At 36.4% G+C, this 20,081-nt stretch overlaps 1 protein-coding gene across 2 annotated transcripts in view; it reads right to left on the reverse strand.

Annotated features, from left to right (window-relative positions):
* Nucleotides 1–10,920, reverse strand: part of ASCC3 (activating signal cointegrator 1 complex subunit 3) — a 263,437-nt gene extending 252,517 nt beyond the window's left edge. For both annotated transcript variants that reach the window (XM_026844284.1, XM_026844285.1), the window contains exons 1-3: nucleotides 10,775–10,920; nucleotides 9,872–10,022; nucleotides 5,076–5,659 (exon numbers count right to left, since the gene is read on the reverse strand). In XM_026844284.1, the coding sequence (XP_026700085.1) occupies nucleotides 5,076–5,659; nucleotides 9,872–10,022; nucleotides 10,775–10,864 (825 nt within the window). In that variant the 5' untranslated portion in view covers nucleotides 10,865–10,920. The remainder of the gene's footprint in view (nucleotides 1–5,075; nucleotides 5,660–9,871; nucleotides 10,023–10,774) is intronic.
* Nucleotides 10,921–20,081: the final 9,161 nt, after the last annotated feature.

A 20,081-nucleotide genomic window follows, 5' to 3' on the forward strand; every position in this document is an offset into this window, starting at 1 on the left:
TACAAGAGAGGCAGGAAGGAGGATCCAGGAAACTAAATGATTTCTCTGAACAAGCGTCCATTATTTATAGATACTTAATTTAGGAGACCAATTTAACACCTCTAGCATCAAGGTCCCTTTAAAACCTAATTGAGATTACTTGCAACACAAGAGCAATTTATTTCCTGTATACTATAATACATTAATTAAATTACACATAAGGTTAAAATATTAGTACTTAAAAGGCCGGCTCCACCTTGTTACAAAAGAAGATTTTTAACTTAAAAAAATAACATATTAGGGTAAGAATAGTTCACACTTGATTTTAATGCAAGAAATCCATCAGGAAAAACGAAGACAATACAGAAATAGGAGTAAATATAACAATAATTTTCTCCAATTAATTCTATTCATTCAACTGAAATGAAAGAAGAATCACAGAAAGGTTGAGGTTGGAAGAAACTTCTTGAGAACATCTATTCTCCAGGGCTAGAGATCCAAACAGCTTCTTAGGCAAACTGCTTCTGTGTCCAACCACCTTTACAGTGACAAAGGGTGCTAAACAAGAGTTACAGGTAGAAGCCGGAGAGACGACAAAAGCTCCACATGGCAGAGCCTGGGGAAAACTGTCTAAAAGCCATCAAGCATTCAGAGACACACAAACATCACACTGAAAAAAAAATCCTACTTAACGAAATAACAAAATAATCTATTAACTTCCATTCTGAAACAAGCGTGAAAAGAACTGAATTTCAGTAATAAAGCTGTAAACTTCTGGCTCTAATGATGAGTATATTACTGGATGGATCTATTAAGGAATACATACAGGAAGAGGTGTTGCCCAACTCTTGACCTCTTTTTTTTGCCATCATCCTATATTCCACAACTTGTACTTTTCTGATTTCAGGTCTAGTTTGACTTGAAATGAATGTTTTTGAACCTTGAAGGAAGGATTCAGCACCTTCAAACTGCACATTACTACCCTTCAGTCTCTTACTGCAGTTTTCATTACCTGGATGTTCTCAGGTGCTTACGACAACAAGAAAGAAGCCATATCTTACTTTTTGGTAGGAATGATGAATAACGAATTAATCTTAGAAACAAAATAAAAAGGAATATTTCTCACTATGACAATTTGCAGTACAGCTGGATTGTATATAACTGATGGAAGCCCTGGATGCTATAGTTCAAGTATGTGTAAATGTTATATATACATATATATATTCTAATGCAGAGAGCTGGAGACAGTCACAACTATAAAGCAGACAAAAGAAGCATAAGCAGTAAACTTCTTGTGTCTTATTTTATAGGCAAATAATTGTATCATATAGAGAGATAAGTAAACATACGTATCATTCACATAATATGCAAACTACTACTAACAATGTAATTTTCTTGAAACTGTTTCACATCATAGCCTAGTGTTCTTGCCATTTATATGGCATTTAGCACGATTTTGTTTGGGAAACACCATCGAATCTAATATGTTGAATGACATTAATGTTTCTTGATTTTATTTGGGCAAAGTTCTTTCTTTGGCCCAAGATGAATAAATTGCACAATTTTTCACAATCTACGCAGTATAAACTAGATCTTAACACAATTCTGATAATTTCCTTTTTTTCCTCCTTATTTATCTCTATAGGAAATTTCTTCCTGTTTTGTTATGGTAAAAGAATAATGTACCTCTGTATTAGTGTAAAAATAGAGATTGGTATCTCAAAAATCAAATTCAGAAAAATGTTGCAGATAAACCAGGACAAGAGTTCACAGAGGAAAAAGACATACCCTCTGAGAACATTATGGTGTAACCAAAGAGGGATTAAACTCCTCCAGTTTTTTCCTAGTTATCCTGGGAGCGGTTAGGTGGCAAAGTTGCTAAAGTTCTCTCAGATGCCTCGAGTCTTCATTCTGAAAGCATTGCAAGTACTCAAATTGAGGAACTGAGGAATGCACTGCTCACTAAATTTTAATAAATAATAATAATAAATAAGCACAGTGGTTACTGAGGAAAACTCTGTAGTTTGTCATCAGCTTTTTCTTCTTGTTTTTAAATAATGGTCTTGTTACCACATCATTACTATTTCACACTCATCAACAAAATCTGACATACAGTGAAAAGCATGCTCCAGTAGCTGTCATTTAGCTTTACCAGACTTTATGTCCCCAGTGAAAAGCACATGTCCTAAACACTTAGAAAAAAAAGTTGTAACTCCCACATCACTCCAAGCATAAGAATCAATTTTCCTCTAATTAAGAGTCACCAGTGATATGCCAGATAAACAAACTGTCCCAAAGGAAGTGTGGAATGTTCTTAAATAGTGAAAGCAAAAAACAAAGTATTTCTTCTGCTGCAGCAACCACTTCAAACACAAGCTACACAGTGCTGGAGAAAGAAACTAATTTCAATTCCTTGTAGAGTTTATTAAGGAAATAAAAACCTAAATAGGATACATGTGTATTCCTATACATAACTTACAAAAAAAACCCAGGATGTTGCCCCTGAAATAATCTAAAATTGCTCATATTCTTCATGTGATCTGGCATCTTAATAAACTTTGCTTAAGGATCAAATACAATTGTCTTGGAGAAGTCCACTCGCCAATATCCTCAACACCAGCATGTTCTTTTCTTGTTTAATAATAAACAAGTAGTGGTATCTTCCTAAACAGAAGAACAGACATGGCCACTATTTTAAAATATGAAAATGTATTTTACAGATCTGGATTTTTATTGACAAGAAATTATCCTTTCATATCAATAGTGGGGTTTTTTGAGGTTTATTAAGAAAAAGAAATTATTTTGTAGAGCATAGAGACTTTAGCATGTATGCATCACTCCAATTAATGGAAGATTTTCAGTATGCATGATCAATCACATACTTGTTATACCATCTCATATGGCAAATCTATGACCTAGTTCTAGAAATGGGTTATCTTCAGGTTTAAAAGCACCATCTGCTCTTAATGATGCTACCAGCAAAATTACTGTAATAAAAAAAAAAGAAATCCCTAAGTGATGGTAAAATCCAAAGCCCAGAAGAAATTTTCAAGTTATCACTGCTCTTACAGAGAGCAGAATACAAATGCCAACTAGCTTTTAACAAAAACCGATGAGGTTCAAAGTAGTCTTATCGCCTCCCTGACCCCCACATTGTGCAATGAACAATTGATTGAACAAGATTGTTGCAAGAAAAGGCAACATGGGGGACAAAGTAAGGAGAATGGGGAGAAAAATTATTTTTTTTATTATGAAGTTTTTTAAAAATCAAAAATAAGGTACAAGTTTCAGACACTCAAGGGAAAGAATCCTTCTTCTCTCGTAATACAAAGAAAAGGCTTTACTTTTGCTAAATAATCTTCAAAAACATGTGCATATATTTACAAGAGTAAACAATTTTTTTCATATTATCAAACTAAAACTCCTGTAAAGCCATCAAAACAGAAATTTTGCCAGAAACTTTTTGTTCAAAAAAACAAAGGAAAGAAGTCTTCATTGGTGATCTACATAAGAAATGACAGCTTAAACCTTTTCCCAATTGACTTTGTCATCCATTATGATTATAAATTTGCAAAATAAAAATGAAGTTATTTCTTCTTGTTTCAAGTTAAAGGTTTCAAGAATTTCCTTTAACATTTTACAAATTAAACTTATGCATTAAGCAGGCATTACACAGAAGTATGGAATTTTTTCTGCATATCCTGTGACTATATCGGAAAAGTCTTTTGCTGATCTAGGAAATAAGAAATTGAAATATTTCTCTGTGTAAAATTAATAAATTTCAGGTGCCTATGGCAAATGAAGATGCTTTTTTTATGTTTCATTTGACATGCAAGTTTCTTTATCCAATCTCCTTCTCCAAGACCTGTTCAGTTGCCTTCTTTCATGTGTCATTCTTCAACACAACCACCCAAAAAGTAAAACTGTTTGCAGACACACATGTCAGTGTAATTTTTCAGGTATATTTTAATGCAGTAGAAATCAGATCAATTTCATATTTATGTTCTCAAGTTTATAAAAAAATGTTAATATACAGAAGATACCTCAAAGGACAGCCAAAATGTGGTCTACTGAATACCAATCAAAATAAGAATATGGCTTCAGCAACTACATCATTACGCACTAGATACCAATACATAGTTATCTAAATCTTAAATGAAATAGAGGTCTTCTCTATCACTTGGTGTTTTTGTTAAGAAGAATAAAAACTGCAACTGTAATGGCAAAATTCCAGCAAATTTTCATTATACTGTATATCACAATATTGTCTATTCACATCAACAGTTGTATTTCTGCAGCAAAATTTCACCATTTAAAGCCCTTCCATAAAGTCAGTTTTAGAATTTAAGTACTGGATGTTTTCAGGGGAGGAGAACAGTGCAAGTTAGGAAAAATAAACCAAACATAACAGAAAAGTGCACAGGAAGAAGCAGTTCGCAAGCTGCAGGCATTCTTTCCCAACTCCATTCAAAAAGTTTTCTTTTGCCTAGATTAATCCAATCATCGCTCCTGAACATGCCCTGAAAGCCTCTTCACCAGCCTTTAATCAGGCTCTTTCCCCTTTCTATCACTATGCTTATCCTTCAACTCCAGCCTCACAGCAACTGTTCTCTCTCCCTCAAGCTTTCTCTGCCCTTCTTGTAATAAACCCACCCTTCCTCCTTTTAAAAAGAAATAGAAGCAATACAAAGTTTTGAAGTAGCACCACCTGCACAGTCATCCAATCTTCCTTCCAGCAACAGGAAGGCTCAAACTGGAGATGGAACCTGCCCAAGAAAACTAACTTCAGTTTAGCTTTGTGAGTTCTCACACTTTTTTATCGTAGTTTAAATTGGCTACTGCTTAAAAAGCATGGAGAAGCTGAGCAAATGGCCCCCCACAAAAAGGTTGGTCTTTTATGGGGGAAAGGAGACTATTCACATAAAATTCATGCTGTACTCATCTCAATTCTTCTGCCTCAAGACAAAAAATTTTTAAAAAAAGAGAAAAGCGTAGATGACACTTGGATAAACTATATCGACATAACCCAACATGAAATAATCGTATATTTCTGCAACATTCAAATGCATGCAGTATTGTTTAATATGCTACTGTACCTCATTTTGAAGTTCATCACCACTTTTGGTAGAAGCTAGCATCTCATACAAAGTACAGCAGAGGTCTTCCGTTGTTGGCCCTCCAGGGATACCGCCTTGAGATTCATTCAGATACTTTCCAACTTCACACCATAAAAAAGAATCATCTACTTTTTCCAAAGACTTGGGATCAGATTTCTCATCACAGTAATTCTGTAAGTGATTCAGCTGGTTATTCAGAAATTTGTTATAATCTAAGCTTATAATTTTCTGCGCATCGACCTCACCATTCACAGGCAGCTCCTCAGAGTGATCCAAATCATGCATGTCAAATGAAAACACTATATTTTTACCGAAGAACACTCTGTTATCACCATTTTGCTCTTCAGCCATCTGTATGAGGGCTGTAAGCTGTTCTTCAGTGAAGTGAGAAGCAATCCGACATGTGGCATTACAAGCTGCAGTAGCAGATGATGATGGAAATGGCCCAAACATCTGCTTGATCGCCTTTGTCTCATCATGGCCAACACATTCTTTCCTGTGAAATGTCTTAAAGAGAAAAACAGCTCCGCTTTCAATTGCTTCTTGTCCATTTTCAGCTCCAACTGTTAACAAAACCAAAAACAAATGTAACTTTATACACTTCAAACTAATTCTATTTCATTGCCTATAACATAACTGTATTCAATTTCTTGCTGCAAGTCTCATCAACAGGGCTATGAAATGAAGACCATAACAACAAGCAGCAACTGTTGCAAGGTACTGAATTATAAAAGGTATAGGATAAGAAAGCATCTGTCTTCATTATCCTTCTACTTACTAGAAATTCATATTAAGGATTAACTCAGGAAAATAGGAAAGTATTGGTAGAGGAAAAACTTGCCTGAGGTCTTAAACTCACAATAGTATATTTATGAGCTTTTTAAAGGTAACAAATTTCCACTTTATGTCATTGTTTATTCACTGCCTAATCTGAATATTCATAACAGACTAAACAACAGAACTCAGCTGGGAATTACTACCTCCTTGTAGTAATTCCAGTGGAATTACTTCAGAATGTGTGTTAGAAAAATTGCCCAAAGAAATTAAAGCAAATAAAGGCATGAATTTAGTTTTATATATACAAAATACCATATTATGCAAATAAAAATATACTATTAGAGAAGAAACATGAATTTACCTCTTACACAAATATTCACAAAGGTACTCAAGGAAAACATAAGCAAAAAAAACATATGATGAACCAAAATGTCACTACTAAACAAAATTTTAAGTCATCAAGCATAAACTAAATAAAACCAGCCAGCAAACTGTTTTTTGTTTGCTTATTTGTTTTATATGAGAACAACATGCAGAATTTTTTTTGAAGCTTAAAAAAAACAAGTGTTCTAAAAAACTGGATAGGTTACTCCAACATTTTTGTAAAAAATGCTATTTTACTAAGACTATATAGTTTTTAAAACATCTTAAAAGCTTACTGTGGAGATTTACAAGCGGCTATTGTCCAGATGTCTTTCTCTGTCAATTCTTTAGTTATATCAAGATCAGCCATCAGACCTCCAGCAGAGAACAGTTCGATTTAAGTGGTAACACACATGATTAAGCCCTGGTATGTATGGCTAACTCAAAAGAACTATTAAAACAAACTATATTAAAAGAAACAATATAATTAATTTTAACCCCCCCAAATGGCACTTCTGACATAGCAAAGGGGGCTCTTCTCTTTTCAGTAATCAACTGTCTTGTGCCTGCTTCTGTATACCTCTGATATTCAGATATGGGCCTCTGTATTTACTATGTCCCAGTTTTCTGCCTGTTAAAGAACTTACTGGAATCAGTGAGAAGATTCTTAATTACTCTGACGCTCTTAGTCATGACTTAATTCACTTAGGTTGGGTTTATCTCCAGCAAAAGCAAGGATTTTTTTACCCACAATGAAACAGTAAAAAACAAAAGAAATCCAGCATAAGCAGATAAAACAAGGCTGAGTAACTAGAAACATAACATAAATGAAGGCACCTAAAAATTCAGTATTTCTCTTGAATTTCCCTATGGTACACTTTGAAAATGGAGAGGACTGGAATTGATATTTACAGGATAATTAGATACCTACATATGGAAGAAAAATATATAACAAAGATACACACATATACTATATCTGTAAATACATCTCAAAGGAAAAAGATGTTTCAGCCTCCCTCTCAGCATTAGCTACATAGGAATCACAGGAAAAAAAAAAAAAACAACATCTAGAAACTTATAGACCTACGTTGGGCTGCATGAACCTCACTCTTATATTCCTAATATACAAATACACATCATTATTTGAAGTCACTTGTGTCAAAACAGAATTGTACAGAAGGATTTGAGAAAAGGCTCTTGGGTTTATTATGTGATACTTCTCCTTTATGATCAACATCTCCTATTCGTGGAAGCATCTCTTCAGAAAAAAACTACCCTTTCCCCTGTGAATATAATGAGCCAGCCAAGATGGCAAGAGATGCACTACTTGAAGCTACTCTTTCCTTTTTGTTTTTAAGCCAATCAAATCATTTCAGTAAGAGACATTTTCCCTGTAAAGTAAATCAATATTACTGTATATGTTGCCTAGGCTGAGATTTCATTTCCTTCAAATGAAAGTAAAAAGGCATAGAAGCAATTCCCTTTCCCCACTATACAATTCTGATGATGATTGTTGGAACATTACTGTCAGTTCAAGTCTGTGCCTCAGTCACTGTAATCTGTTCTGGTTTGTGTCTCCGTAACATTACACATCTTTATTCAAAAGTGTCAAAGCTGATTGTTCCTTTCTAACTTGATCTAACTAAATAATCATGCATTTGTTTTAATCTGTTTTGTCCTCTCCACTTCATCAAACAGCAATTTATCACTATTACTTTCAAATCTTTCAATTTGCTCTACTTACCCACCAGTGCTATTAAAATTTAGGAAAAAAACCCAAATAGAAAGCTTTTACAGACATATTTGGCAAAAAAGTGAAAATTTTAAAAATAAAAAATAATAAAATTTTAAAAATCATGCAGTTAATACTAATTTCTGTCACTAATATAGAAAATAACCCCGCCAAATTATTGTCATAGATAACATTTACAACTAAGAACGGCAAATATTTCTTTTGCTTATAATCTTTTTTCCCCATCATCAGACATTTTTTCCTACTTGCTATACTATACACAGTCTTACCTTTTATACTGCAAACTTTATAGTCATTATGTATTTGTCAGCCCTAATTTAGCCAACACTTTACTCCAGTACCTCTTATGATTTAAACTATACCCAGTGGATATCTAAACCAACTATGTGGATCTTCTCAATCAATACAGATCTATTATCAGTGCAGACCGCACCTTCTCCATATTAACTTGAGGCCATGACAGCTGATGCAAACTCTCTCCCCATCTTTCATGACCTTCCCCCAAACCTTGTGTATCGTAAATGCCATCTCAAATCTATGCACTGAAGCAGAGATACCAGTGTCAGGGCAGGGAGGTGGCCCTTCCTAGAGGCCTGTTTCAAAGACAGGCAGCCACACGCTTGATTTCTGGCCTCCAGACATTAAAGCCTGCTAACAGCACAAACTCTACTACTATTTGCATTAGAAAAAACAGGATTAAAGAAAGTTAGGACCGAATTTGTAAAAATAACAGAGTGATGTCACTAACATGGAAGGAATGAAACACAAAACGAAGTTTATGACATGTGTATTGTCAGATGAGTTTAAAACTTTTGTCAGTGATTTGAGAAATCATAATTTTTCTTCTGATGACTCACTAAAACAATATCCATTACAACCATTAATAGCTTTAATAGACACCTTCTGTGCAACTGTACAGCACAGCTGATTACTACACGCTGGACATGGGTAACTTGTCTAGCCTTTTCTGAAAGTCTGTGTTTAGACACTTGTTTCTTTCTCAATTTGCTAGTTATTTTCAAAAGAACCGTCAAGAAACATAAACACAAGTGAGGCAGGTTAACATTTGTATTGTGATAAAAATCTCTGTTCTATAATGCCTAAAAAAGGCAGATATATTTATATATATTCATTGTCTCAGTCTTTTTAATTAGGGTTCCATTCAAGATACCTGAAACACAATCAGAAAAGGAAAAATATACCTACTAGGTTGAAATGAAAAATTCTTAAATATGTGACAGCTAGAGCTTGAGCCATGTGCTCAGTTTATGAGCTGATGGAAGTAAAATTCTGCTAACAGCACAAGCTGAATTAGTTTTAGTCTGTCAATCAAAAACTAAGTTTCCAATCAAAACTAAGTTTTCACCCTTTCTTTGGCATTTGGTATTTCAGTTTTAAAAGCTTAATTCCAGATGAGTGAAATTTATTATTAGTTTATCTCAACACCAAATGCTTCAAGCAGAAAACATTTTTTACATTTTTATCTGCCTATGTAGCAGTCCAATATTTCATTATGCCAATCACATGAAACCAAAGCAGGTAACACCAAGCTTGTTCTTTTCTCAGAATACTGCCATTCCAAGAGAAGCTGTTGCTTTTCCTTACTAAAGGTGGATCATATACCACACACTACACAACAATACTATCAAAAAGCAAAAATATCCACATAACAATTGAATCATATTTTAAAATAAAACAGACCAAATTATGCATGCACATATCAGATTAACAGGAGTTTCAAAGATATTTCAGGGCAAGCCTGGCATCAAGGTAGAACTAAAATTGTACCAGTATGCAAAGTATGCAGGCAAAAAGCAGTTTGAAACTGTCCCCCCCCCAACAAAACAGTTTATTTTTAGACTACAAGAGAATGAAAACATACCTATTTGTTTTGCAGCTTGTAATATCGTTTTTAAATCACTATTTACAGTTTGGTGTTCTTTTTTGTCCAGATTGTCATCAACAAACTTTATTATCTTCTTCCAAGTAAGATCAGACTTGAGCAATTGTTCATGTAGTTTTGATCTTTTAGTCTGAAAATGCAAAATTTTTTTTTTACTTATTTAAAATTACTATATGGATGTTCCTTTAAAATTAAACATCCGATAAAAACACCTCTTTCCAGTTGTGTTCCTCTACTAAGTAGTAGCGATTGCACAGTTTCCATATTACTTGTTCTTTACACACTTTCCTGAGCATAAGGAAGAGGGAGGATACACACACATGTGCTCTCTCACTACTTTACTCTTTCTGAGTCAGAATTCTCTGTAAAGCCAAACTCTTGAAACTTCAGGGGATTTACAGCTCCCAAATCCATTTCACATTACAGGTTCCCACAACACATCTATTGCTTTAAGTTAGGGGCAGGGGGAGTGGGGGTGGTATCTAAATTCAGTATCACTAAATTTATCATCACCCAGCAAGAGTCTTAATATTCAAAGGAAAATGTTTGGCTCCCCAGCCCTGCATAAGCTTGGAGCTAAAAACATACCAGCCCAGCCCAACTTAACTTCCTGAAGGATGAAATAACAGGGCTGTACTAACAGAGCCAAGCAACCCTATCCATATAGCACATCATGACTGTAAGGGCCTAGCACAAATCACAACGTTACAGCAAATTTGAGTGAGGACACTTTGAAGGAATGCACAGGAAACTACACACACTCTGCCTAGGCTCACTTGCCTACTCATAAAAGAGCAATACAAATGAAGAAAGCAAACAATTCTTACTATATACACAATAATACTTTACAATTATGCTTTGGAAGAGAAAAAAAATCTTTACCGTTAAGTCAGCTAATTCTTCACTGTAATCCTCATGTTTAGTGACATTTGAAAAGGAGCGTAAAGCGCCTGTAAGACGAGGCAAGGCCATCTGTTACTCATTCAGTGATCCATAGGATGAGAAATCAAATCCCAGTTCAAGCACCTAGATGAGAGGAAAATAAATAACATGGCTTTGTTAATGCTATAAATACAGGCTCACATCACAAACTTGAAAGACCTTTTTGAGCAAGCAGAACTTGGCTGGCCAATGAAACAAGTTTAAAAAATTTCTCTCAAAAAATGCTGATTTTCAAATCAACAGAAAAGAGGTGAAAGGCACAGAGCATAGGGAAGACATGGTAACATGCAGAGGTCACACAGCAGCAGGTGGTTCTTCTCTCTCTTGCCTCAAGAAAAGTCACCAGCAATGAAGCAAAGTGGCTGTTATTCCTTTAGCACCACTAACGCAAGAGTATTATAGTGAAATCTGTGTAACTGAACTTAAGCTCCCGAGGGCAATAAGTGATTACAACCTACAAGAAAGATTTGAACGCTCCACACTGGGAGCTCTCAGGTCATTAACAGCCTCCAGCACTGATGCAGGGGCATCCTTCTTGACAACCGCTTAACCATTTTTAACCAGAAAAACAGGCAAAGAAAATTACAACAAGGGAAAAAAAAATAATCATAAATCACACAGCACTGAACTATTATAAGAGATAAAGGGAATAAAAGGGCTACCAGAAAACTGAGAAAAAGTATGCCTCAGGATGCTTTCATCTCACAAGTGGGAGCATACACACACTTACAGCACAGGACTCTCTCCAGGACTACGGTCTATTTCTGCAGTCTTATTTCCTCTGTGAAACAGGCTCATATCTATACAGCAAAACACAGCTGTTTTCCATCTGAACTTGTACTCATTCCAAGCCTTTTACTGAAACTATTCTCAAAGTTGTTTCATTTCAAAAGGTGCCCACAGCTGAATTGTTTAATGAACTCCAATGTACAGATACAGTTTCTGATGGTGGCAGATAGATACAGATTCAGATTTAGATTATTTTTGAAACAGCTAATGATACCATTACAAACCTAATGATCTGCATCATTCTTATCATGCCTGAAGATCATCGACCATCCAGAATTTAAATAACTTAAGAGTTAATAAAATTACTTTCCCCCCTGTCATATACTGTACAGAACTCCCTTCTTTAGTCCAATTATTCTTATAGTTTTTCTGCATTTAATGACTGCATTTGTATCTTAGCTCTCAATTTTCCAATACAGCAAAAAGGAAATCCAGATGCAGCATTCCAATTACAGACAGTGAAATATCACTCATTTGTCAGGTCTGCTTGTTTTCCGACCTTGCATTAAGATGCTTTTAGAGAAAAGCTATCACAACAGCTGATATTTTGGGGACAAATGTTATACCGATGAAGCTACAAAATGCAGAAATATAAAATCTTTTAACTGTGAAAGGGAAAGAGAGGACATGTTCAAATTCAAGTCTAGAAGCTGACAGAGCCAAGGAACACCTCAGCTTTTGAGACGTTCAGTGCATACATGACACGTAATTCATACCAGCGTAGCTCCTAGTGAAAACTGCCTGTGAACATTATAGTCACCATTACAGAAGGGAAGTAGTGTGTCCAAAATTTGAAGGAATCTAACCTGTCCTTTTTTATTTGAACCTCATACTGTTCCAATGACAGCACTGCCATTAGCTATTAAAGATCATTCCACTTTGCCTATTTAATTTATGCCTACGCTCAAATACCTTTTTCTATATAATTATCATCCTTTAAAATAACATGTAACAACATCACTGTAATATTATTTTAATTGTCTTTTCTGAAATAACATGCACAATAATTTATGAAAGTTCAAACCCACTTTTAAAAAGTTCACTTTTCTCACACACCTTTAGGAGATTTTAAAGCGTCTCCAGTCCTCTGATTTGTTAGGAAATTTTAAAGGAGCATTTCTTCCTCCTTTATTCATCAAGTCATTAATACTTTCTGAAATAAAGAAACCTGGATCCCCAGAGGACAAGTAAGGGCACACCTCCCTGACCGCAGGCTTGGCCAGAGTCAAATCCAGCCTCAAAGCCCTACAGTTGAGCTCACGCTAATAAATCCTGCTCCACACGTGCCTAATGTGCTTTCCAAACCTGTTGGTCCCTGAGGGGGCTGGTTTGGCAGCGCAGCCACCCAAGGCTTCGGCATCTCATTTATAGGCAGACACATGCCCTTCATTTCTTGTCCATGACACCCCCCATAGCACCACAAGAAAACAAAAACAGCCATTGATTAAAAAGTGAGGCACAGGTGCAATTACTCTGCTGTTAACATGAAAAACAAGTTTATGAATTTACACCATTATTCCGCAACATAGTAGAGCCAGCTCTAAACACTGAGTCAGAAGTACCTGTGGCCCTATCAGATGCAGTGTAAAGTTACTACTTTTTTTTAAAAAAACCCAAACAAACAAACAACAACAAAAAAACCCCACAAAACAAACCACCAAAGAAGTTACTTGCTTTCGCATAAAGCCTGCTGATGTAGATACCTGCCTGCGTCACTCTGCCTTTAGAGGGGATCAGACACGGCTTGTTTTCCTGCAGCCACCATAAGGGTAACTAATTCCTTCTGAATTGACAGAAATATATCTCTTCGCCCACAGTTTGATCTGAAACATCTGTACTACCAAATGATCCTGCTAAAATCTGCTGGTTTTGGAACAAGGACCTAAAAGGCAGCAGTGATTAAATCCTATTTACCAGGGCCCACATAGAGTGATGCAAGATGAACTTTTGCTGTTCTTCTGCCCATTCCCTCTCGAGAAAAAGGTGTAAGAATAGGTACCATCTTATTTCATGTTCGTAGAGGGCCAAGTGGAATGGGAATTCAACCTCGAGATCAGTGCAAGTTTACATGGTAAAAATATCTCCTGCCCCCTGCACTTCAATCAAGTAAGGGCAGTTTGGGCCCATTCTGCTAATGATTCTAGGACAAGGAACTGAAGTTTGATGACTCCTAGAACTATCTCTGATTTCATGCCTCTTTAAAAAGAAAAAAACAAAGCTTTCCACCAAGCTCCTGGTTGTAAAGCAGAAAGAGCACCATCTAAGTTTCTAAAGCTTTGTGAAGATGAGAAGCAGTAACTTTTAAAGCCTATTTTACTTCTTTTGAAAGAAAGTGTGATTTTAATGTTGAAACTTTTTATGAAAGTAAAACATAAAACCAGATTATATTCAGGTATGAAACCATTCAAACTTCATTGTTTGAAAGTAAACCTAACAGTAAACATGGATCATAATCTCACAGGTTTTTATTCATTAAACTGAAACATTTTAAAAAATATTCTAGCAATATTACAAAGGTAACAGACATCTAGAGAAATTTTCCATTTTGTATTTCCACCAACTACTCCAGTTTTCCTCCCACTCCTGGCCTTCCTATATTTTTTTTTCTATAAGCAAGTAACAGAACAATCTTTCTCTCCACTGAGGTGTTACAGAGATTATGGTTAGAGAGATGCCATTTGAAAATTTACTTAATTCCTGCACTCTCTTAACAAAACAAGCCAGCTGCCCAGTAGGGCTAAGAGAAGGAGACTGCTCAAATCTGGTACAGCTCAGTTTTCAAGTTGAACACAAATCTTTCTTTACTTAAAATGATGGAATAACATAGCATTAACTGAATCTGAGGTAAAATCTGCTGTTATGCTATCCTCAAGTACCAGCTTCTGTAGCCTCTAATATTTGACTTGTTATAGGTCCTTTAAAACCTCATAGCGGTCATTTTGTTTAAGCTATTTAAGGAATATTAAGTTATGTCACCAAGTTTTTCCTATATTGCCTATAATTCTTTAAACTATTAACAAGCTTCTTGCTCTCTACATAAACTTTTCATTTATAAAACCTGAAAAAGTTTTTAGTTATTACTAATTTAATCAAAGAATGTTATAAAGAAAAAGAGGCTTTAGACATTGGCAATTAATGGCAGGTTGCTGTTGATCACATCTTATTTGGATCAAATGGCATTTTCACTTTCATTTTGAAAATGGAAACATATCAAAAGAAAAAGCAGCAAAAAAGGTGAAAGATATCCCAGCCATAAGGCAATACAAAAAATAGACAGTGCAGTAATCTTTTGCACGTTAAATATATTTAAAAAACATTAAAATAAATGTTAGCACGGGATTATGTAAATCAAACAAAAAAAGCAGCAAAACCATGAGGACACATTAAGACATTTTAAATATATCCACATGAGTATATTTTACTTCTACTATGCAAGAGGTATAAAAATAAATAAATCCCAAAGCATTAAATTTTAGTAACATGAACACATTTTAGAATTGCAACAATTAACCTTAGCAGCTTCATTAACACAAAGGTAAACTTCATATTTTATTTATAAATAATTCTCAATATGTAAAAAAAAAACCCCACCACATTCTATTTGGTCTGAATTGCTCACTGCCATTTTAAATAAACAAATAAAAGTATTAGATGAAAAAGCTATTTTACAGCAATGAGAACAATTTTATTAGATTCACTTAAACTTCTTATCCAATCATGTTTGATGCAAACAGCACAAATACAGAACCTAGCATTAAAATCAACTGCCAGGGATAGTAGTGGTCTACTAATGTCTGGGACATTAATCATAAACAGCAGGCCAAAGCAAGATATTACAATACTAGTATTTTTCAACTTCATATTTTGCACCTTTATAAGCAGTGCTATATGATGTAGTAACAACTGTACTCTTTCAATTTTCTGCAGAAGTATCAGACATCACACTGGTATTCTTTAAAGTTGCCTGGGTTGAATATTGCTATCTCCAGTCAAGCCCAGGTCAGTCTTTGAAAGGGAGATGTCAAGATTAAGGAATACGCACTCAGGAAGAAATAGTGGCTGCCTGATACATGGTATTCATCCCAGCGAATACCAGAATTCAAACAAATGCTTCAGCATAATGAGGAGGCATAACAGTGCCTGTGTGTGCCATCCTTCATGCAAGAGACAATTTCAGTATCTTAATTATGTAAGTCACTAAACCAAAAAAAACCCTAAAAACAAATAATGGAATTGCAAACCATGCATTCAATAGAGTATTAACCCTTTCCAGATTCTCTCTCTCTCACAATTTTAGCCATGCATATGGGATTACACACCAGCTGCCTAACACTGTTCCTGCTAGCATCAGCAGGAGAAGCATTTCCTGTGATTATGCCCAATACTGTTTTGGTGTAATGCCAAACATGTGGCTTGGCCCAACAACATGTTCATTTTAGATGTGCTTTGAGATCATTACTAAGAATAGCTGTCGTTTCTAAAAAAAAAAATAAAAAATATATAAAACAATTCTTTTTTTCAGAATAACTCACCTTTCTTTTCCAACAACATAAGATGTACTTCAATTTTTAGACTAAGAAACATCTGCATTTTTATACCCCATCACCTTAACTTTTTCATTCCTTGCAGCAAGAGACAAACTGCATCCCCCATCACCTTAACTTTTTCATTCCTTGCAGCAAGACAAACTGCATCCCAAGCAACAGAGTCTTAAGGACTTGCCTTACATGTGGACGTGTATTATAAGCAACTTTCCAACTTCAACATACATAACGTGTATGTTCATTTAAACACTAGGCATGAGCCACAAATACAAGATGGGGAGCGTGGGTGTTTACTTTAGCTTAATAAGAGTCTCTCTATGTCTCTCACCGTGCCATCAAGAGAGGCTGAAGACAACCCCAGCAGGTTCATCTGACTCCATTCCAGAAAAGTTTGTCACTAAAGGAAAAGGAGGAGGTGTATGGAAGGTATATACAGATGCACATAGCCAAAGGAAGTAAATGGAGGATGAAAAACAACAGGTAAGTGAAAGAAAAAAAAAAACGTTGACCTAATGGTAGCTAAGTAACACATGCTGCATCTCACCAAGGATGCCTGAGAGGACATGGGATGCACTTCAGAAGAAATAACTGCTGCAATAATACATAAATAAAAAATAATTGCATAACTGCTAAGACCATGCTAGACCACCTGTTCAGATGGTAGTAAGAAAGACTCCATAACACATTCCTGTAGTGAAGAGCAAGCACAAACAAGGATAAGGCCTCCAATGCTAATGACTACTCACAGAGATGACATTGCCAAGTTCTTTGCAACTCAGCTTTCAGGAGGTAAAAGAATTGCTTATAAGAGTTGCTAAAGATTCATAATAAAATTTTAATGTAATAGACTTTAAGATGCTGCACAGAGGTACAACTGGGTGACTACCTCTAAATGAAAATTTATATAATAATAATAATAATAATAATACACAAATAATACACAGCAAACATAATAGGCTTACTGTAGCAGAAAACCAGAAATAAAAGATTTTACCTTTCTTCTGAGCTCTAATGAGATGGCAGGAACAGAAAGAAATCTGTATTTGTGCTGTGTGTAGTATGCTTTAAAAATAACATTCTGTGCAAATCAACTCAAATATTTAAACATTACACAACCTGTGATAACAAGGACTCTTCAGAGAATCACGGAGTATCAGGTTGGAAAGGACCTCAAGGATCATCTGATCCAATCTTTCATGGTAAAAACCATGGTGTAAATAAGGCCCAGCTGAATCTTAAGAGTGTCCAATGTTGGGGAATCTACCACTTCCCTGGGGAGGTTATTCCAGCGGCTGATTTTTCTTATTGTGAAAAATTTTCCTCTTGTGTCCAATCAGAATCTCCTCAGGAGTAACTTGTACACATGACACCTTGTCTTTTCCATGTGACTCCTTGTAAAAAGGGAGTCTCCATGTTCTTTATAGTCACCCTTCAAATACTGGAACGTGGTGATAAGGTCTCCCCTAAGACAAGACTTCTCAAGCCTGAACAATTCTCTCAGCCTTTCCTCATCTGACAGGCTGCCCAGTCCCTTGATCATCTTTGTGGCCCTTCTCCAGACCCTCTCCAGCCTGACTCTTTCCAGCCCGTCCACATCTTTTTTTTGTATCGCAGGGACCAAAACTGAACACAATACTCCAGGTGTGGCCTGACAAGTGCCGAGTAGAGTCTGGCAATGACTTCTGTATCTCTGCTGGTGACGCCCTTGTTGACGCGACCCACCATTCTGTTGGCTTTCTTTGCAATTGCAGTACAGTATTCACTCGTATTGAGCTTGATGTCCACCAGGACCCCCAGGCCCCTTTCCACAGAGCTGCTCTCCAGCCAGGTGGATCCCAGCCTGTGCTGCACTCCTGGATTATGTATCTCCCAGGTGCAAGACCTTGCCCTTGTCCTTGTTGGACTTCATGAAGTTCTTGCTAGCCCACTCCTCCAGCCTATCCAGGTCTTCTTGCAGGGTGACTCTCCCTTCTGAAGTGTCCACTTCCCCACTCAGTTTGGTATCATTGGCAGACTTCATCAGGGTACACTTGATCTCATCATCCAGATCACTTATGAAGATATTAAACAGCTTTGGGTCCGAAGTCAATCCCTGAGGACCCCACTTGTGTCAGGTTGCGAGTTTGAAAAGGAGCTATTTACTCTCACTCTCTGGGTGCAGCCTGTCAGCCACCGCACAGACCACTTGTCTAGATCATAACACATCAGTTTCTCTAGGAGGAGGCTGGGGGGAACAGTATCAAAAGCCTTGGAGAAATCCAGGTAGTCAATGTCCACCACTCACCCCACATCAACCAAGCAGGTTACTTCATTGCAGAAGGTGATCAGGTTTGTCAAGAACGATTTGCCCTTGGTGAACCCATGCTGGCTTTTTCCAATCATGTGCTTCATTTGACCTGTGATAACCCTCAGGAGGATGCATTCCATAACTTTCCCAGGGACCAATTGATAAGCCTGTAATTTCCTGAATCCTCCTTTAAGCCCTTCTTTTATATGAGGGATGAGATTAGCCTTCTCCGTCTTCTGGGACATCCCCCAATCTCCATGACTTATCAAAAATTATGGAGAGCAGCCTCACAACATTGGCCAGCTCTCTTAACACCCCTGGGTGGATAACATCAGGGCCCATTGATTTGCAAGGGTGAAGCTCCTTTAACAGTTCACATGCCAGTGCTTCCTTCACTGACAGTGGGTTTGTGTTTGCATCGACCTGGATTTTTGTTCCCAAGGCCTGGGGCCCAACAGTGCTGGTAAAGAGAGAGGTAAAGAAAGTGTTGAGAATCTCTGCCTTTTCAGCGTTGCTGATCAGGTCACCTCTCTTATTTAACAGTGGGCCAATATTTTCCTTCTGTTTCTGCTTGTTGTTTATGTACCTGAAGAACCCCTTCTTGTAGTTTGACATCTGTGGGCAATTTCAATTGAAGCTGATCTTTTGCCTTTCCAACTGCATCTCTGCACACCCTGGCAATGTCCTTGTAGTTCTCAATGGGTATCGTCCACTCTTCCATCTCTAGTGTGCTTCTGTTTTGGTTCTGAGCAGACTCAGAATCTTTCCACCAACAGGGCTTAATTGTACTTTGATTACCATACCAAAGACCACAAAAGGTCTGAGGTTGGCCACAAGAAAAGCTTACCAAAATAAACTCTTTAATTCTAACACTGCTTCTAAACCATGCTGGGGAATTGTTTCTTGGTTGTCCCCCCCCTCGCCTTCTCCCAAAACAGTTTACAGGTACATTAGCCCTTTCAGAACATCAGAAGGTGGCCTCCCATAACAGTTCACTTCAAAACATTAGTGAAAATGACCTGGGAGGGAGAACATATGCATTACATAGAGGGAGAGAATGGATGCATCTACATGTCTATATTCAAATACATTCTTGCAAAGATATAGCTAATGGTATTATACAAGGAGCTTTTAAGTGTAACATAATTGTGCAAGAGGTAAAAACAATCACATTACAGCTCTTCTAGAAAGATTTGTTAGGTACTATCTATGCAAACCTTTGCGAGCACCTTTATGCAACCAAGGCAGATTAACATGAAGAATCATCAAGAATAGTAGCAGCTTCAGGGTGCAGTCAGGCACATTTCTCGTGGATAACACAGAGCTATTCCTGGACACAGACAACTATGACTTATGGTGAAAATCCAAACATATTTTTGGAATTAGCTAGTAACATCCCATGAGCAGAAAAAACAATGACTCAGATTAATACCACTGAAGTTAATAAACTGGACCTCTACTTTGGCAGGGCAACAGTATTACTTTTTTAATAATAAAGCTATAATGAGAAAGTCACTTTTGAATAATACTAAATATCTTTAACTGAAAAACTACTGCATATTATAGAAGCTTACTGTTGGTATATCCAAAGCTTAGGAAGCAGTGAAGTTAACTGAATAATTAGCTT

The sequence above is a fragment of the Athene cunicularia genome (genome assembly GCF_003259725.1).
Source record: "Athene cunicularia isolate RWA chromosome 3 unlocalized genomic scaffold, athCun1 chr3_part1, whole genome shotgun sequence".
NCBI classification, from domain to species: domain Eukaryota; kingdom Metazoa; phylum Chordata; class Aves; order Strigiformes; family Strigidae; genus Athene; species Athene cunicularia.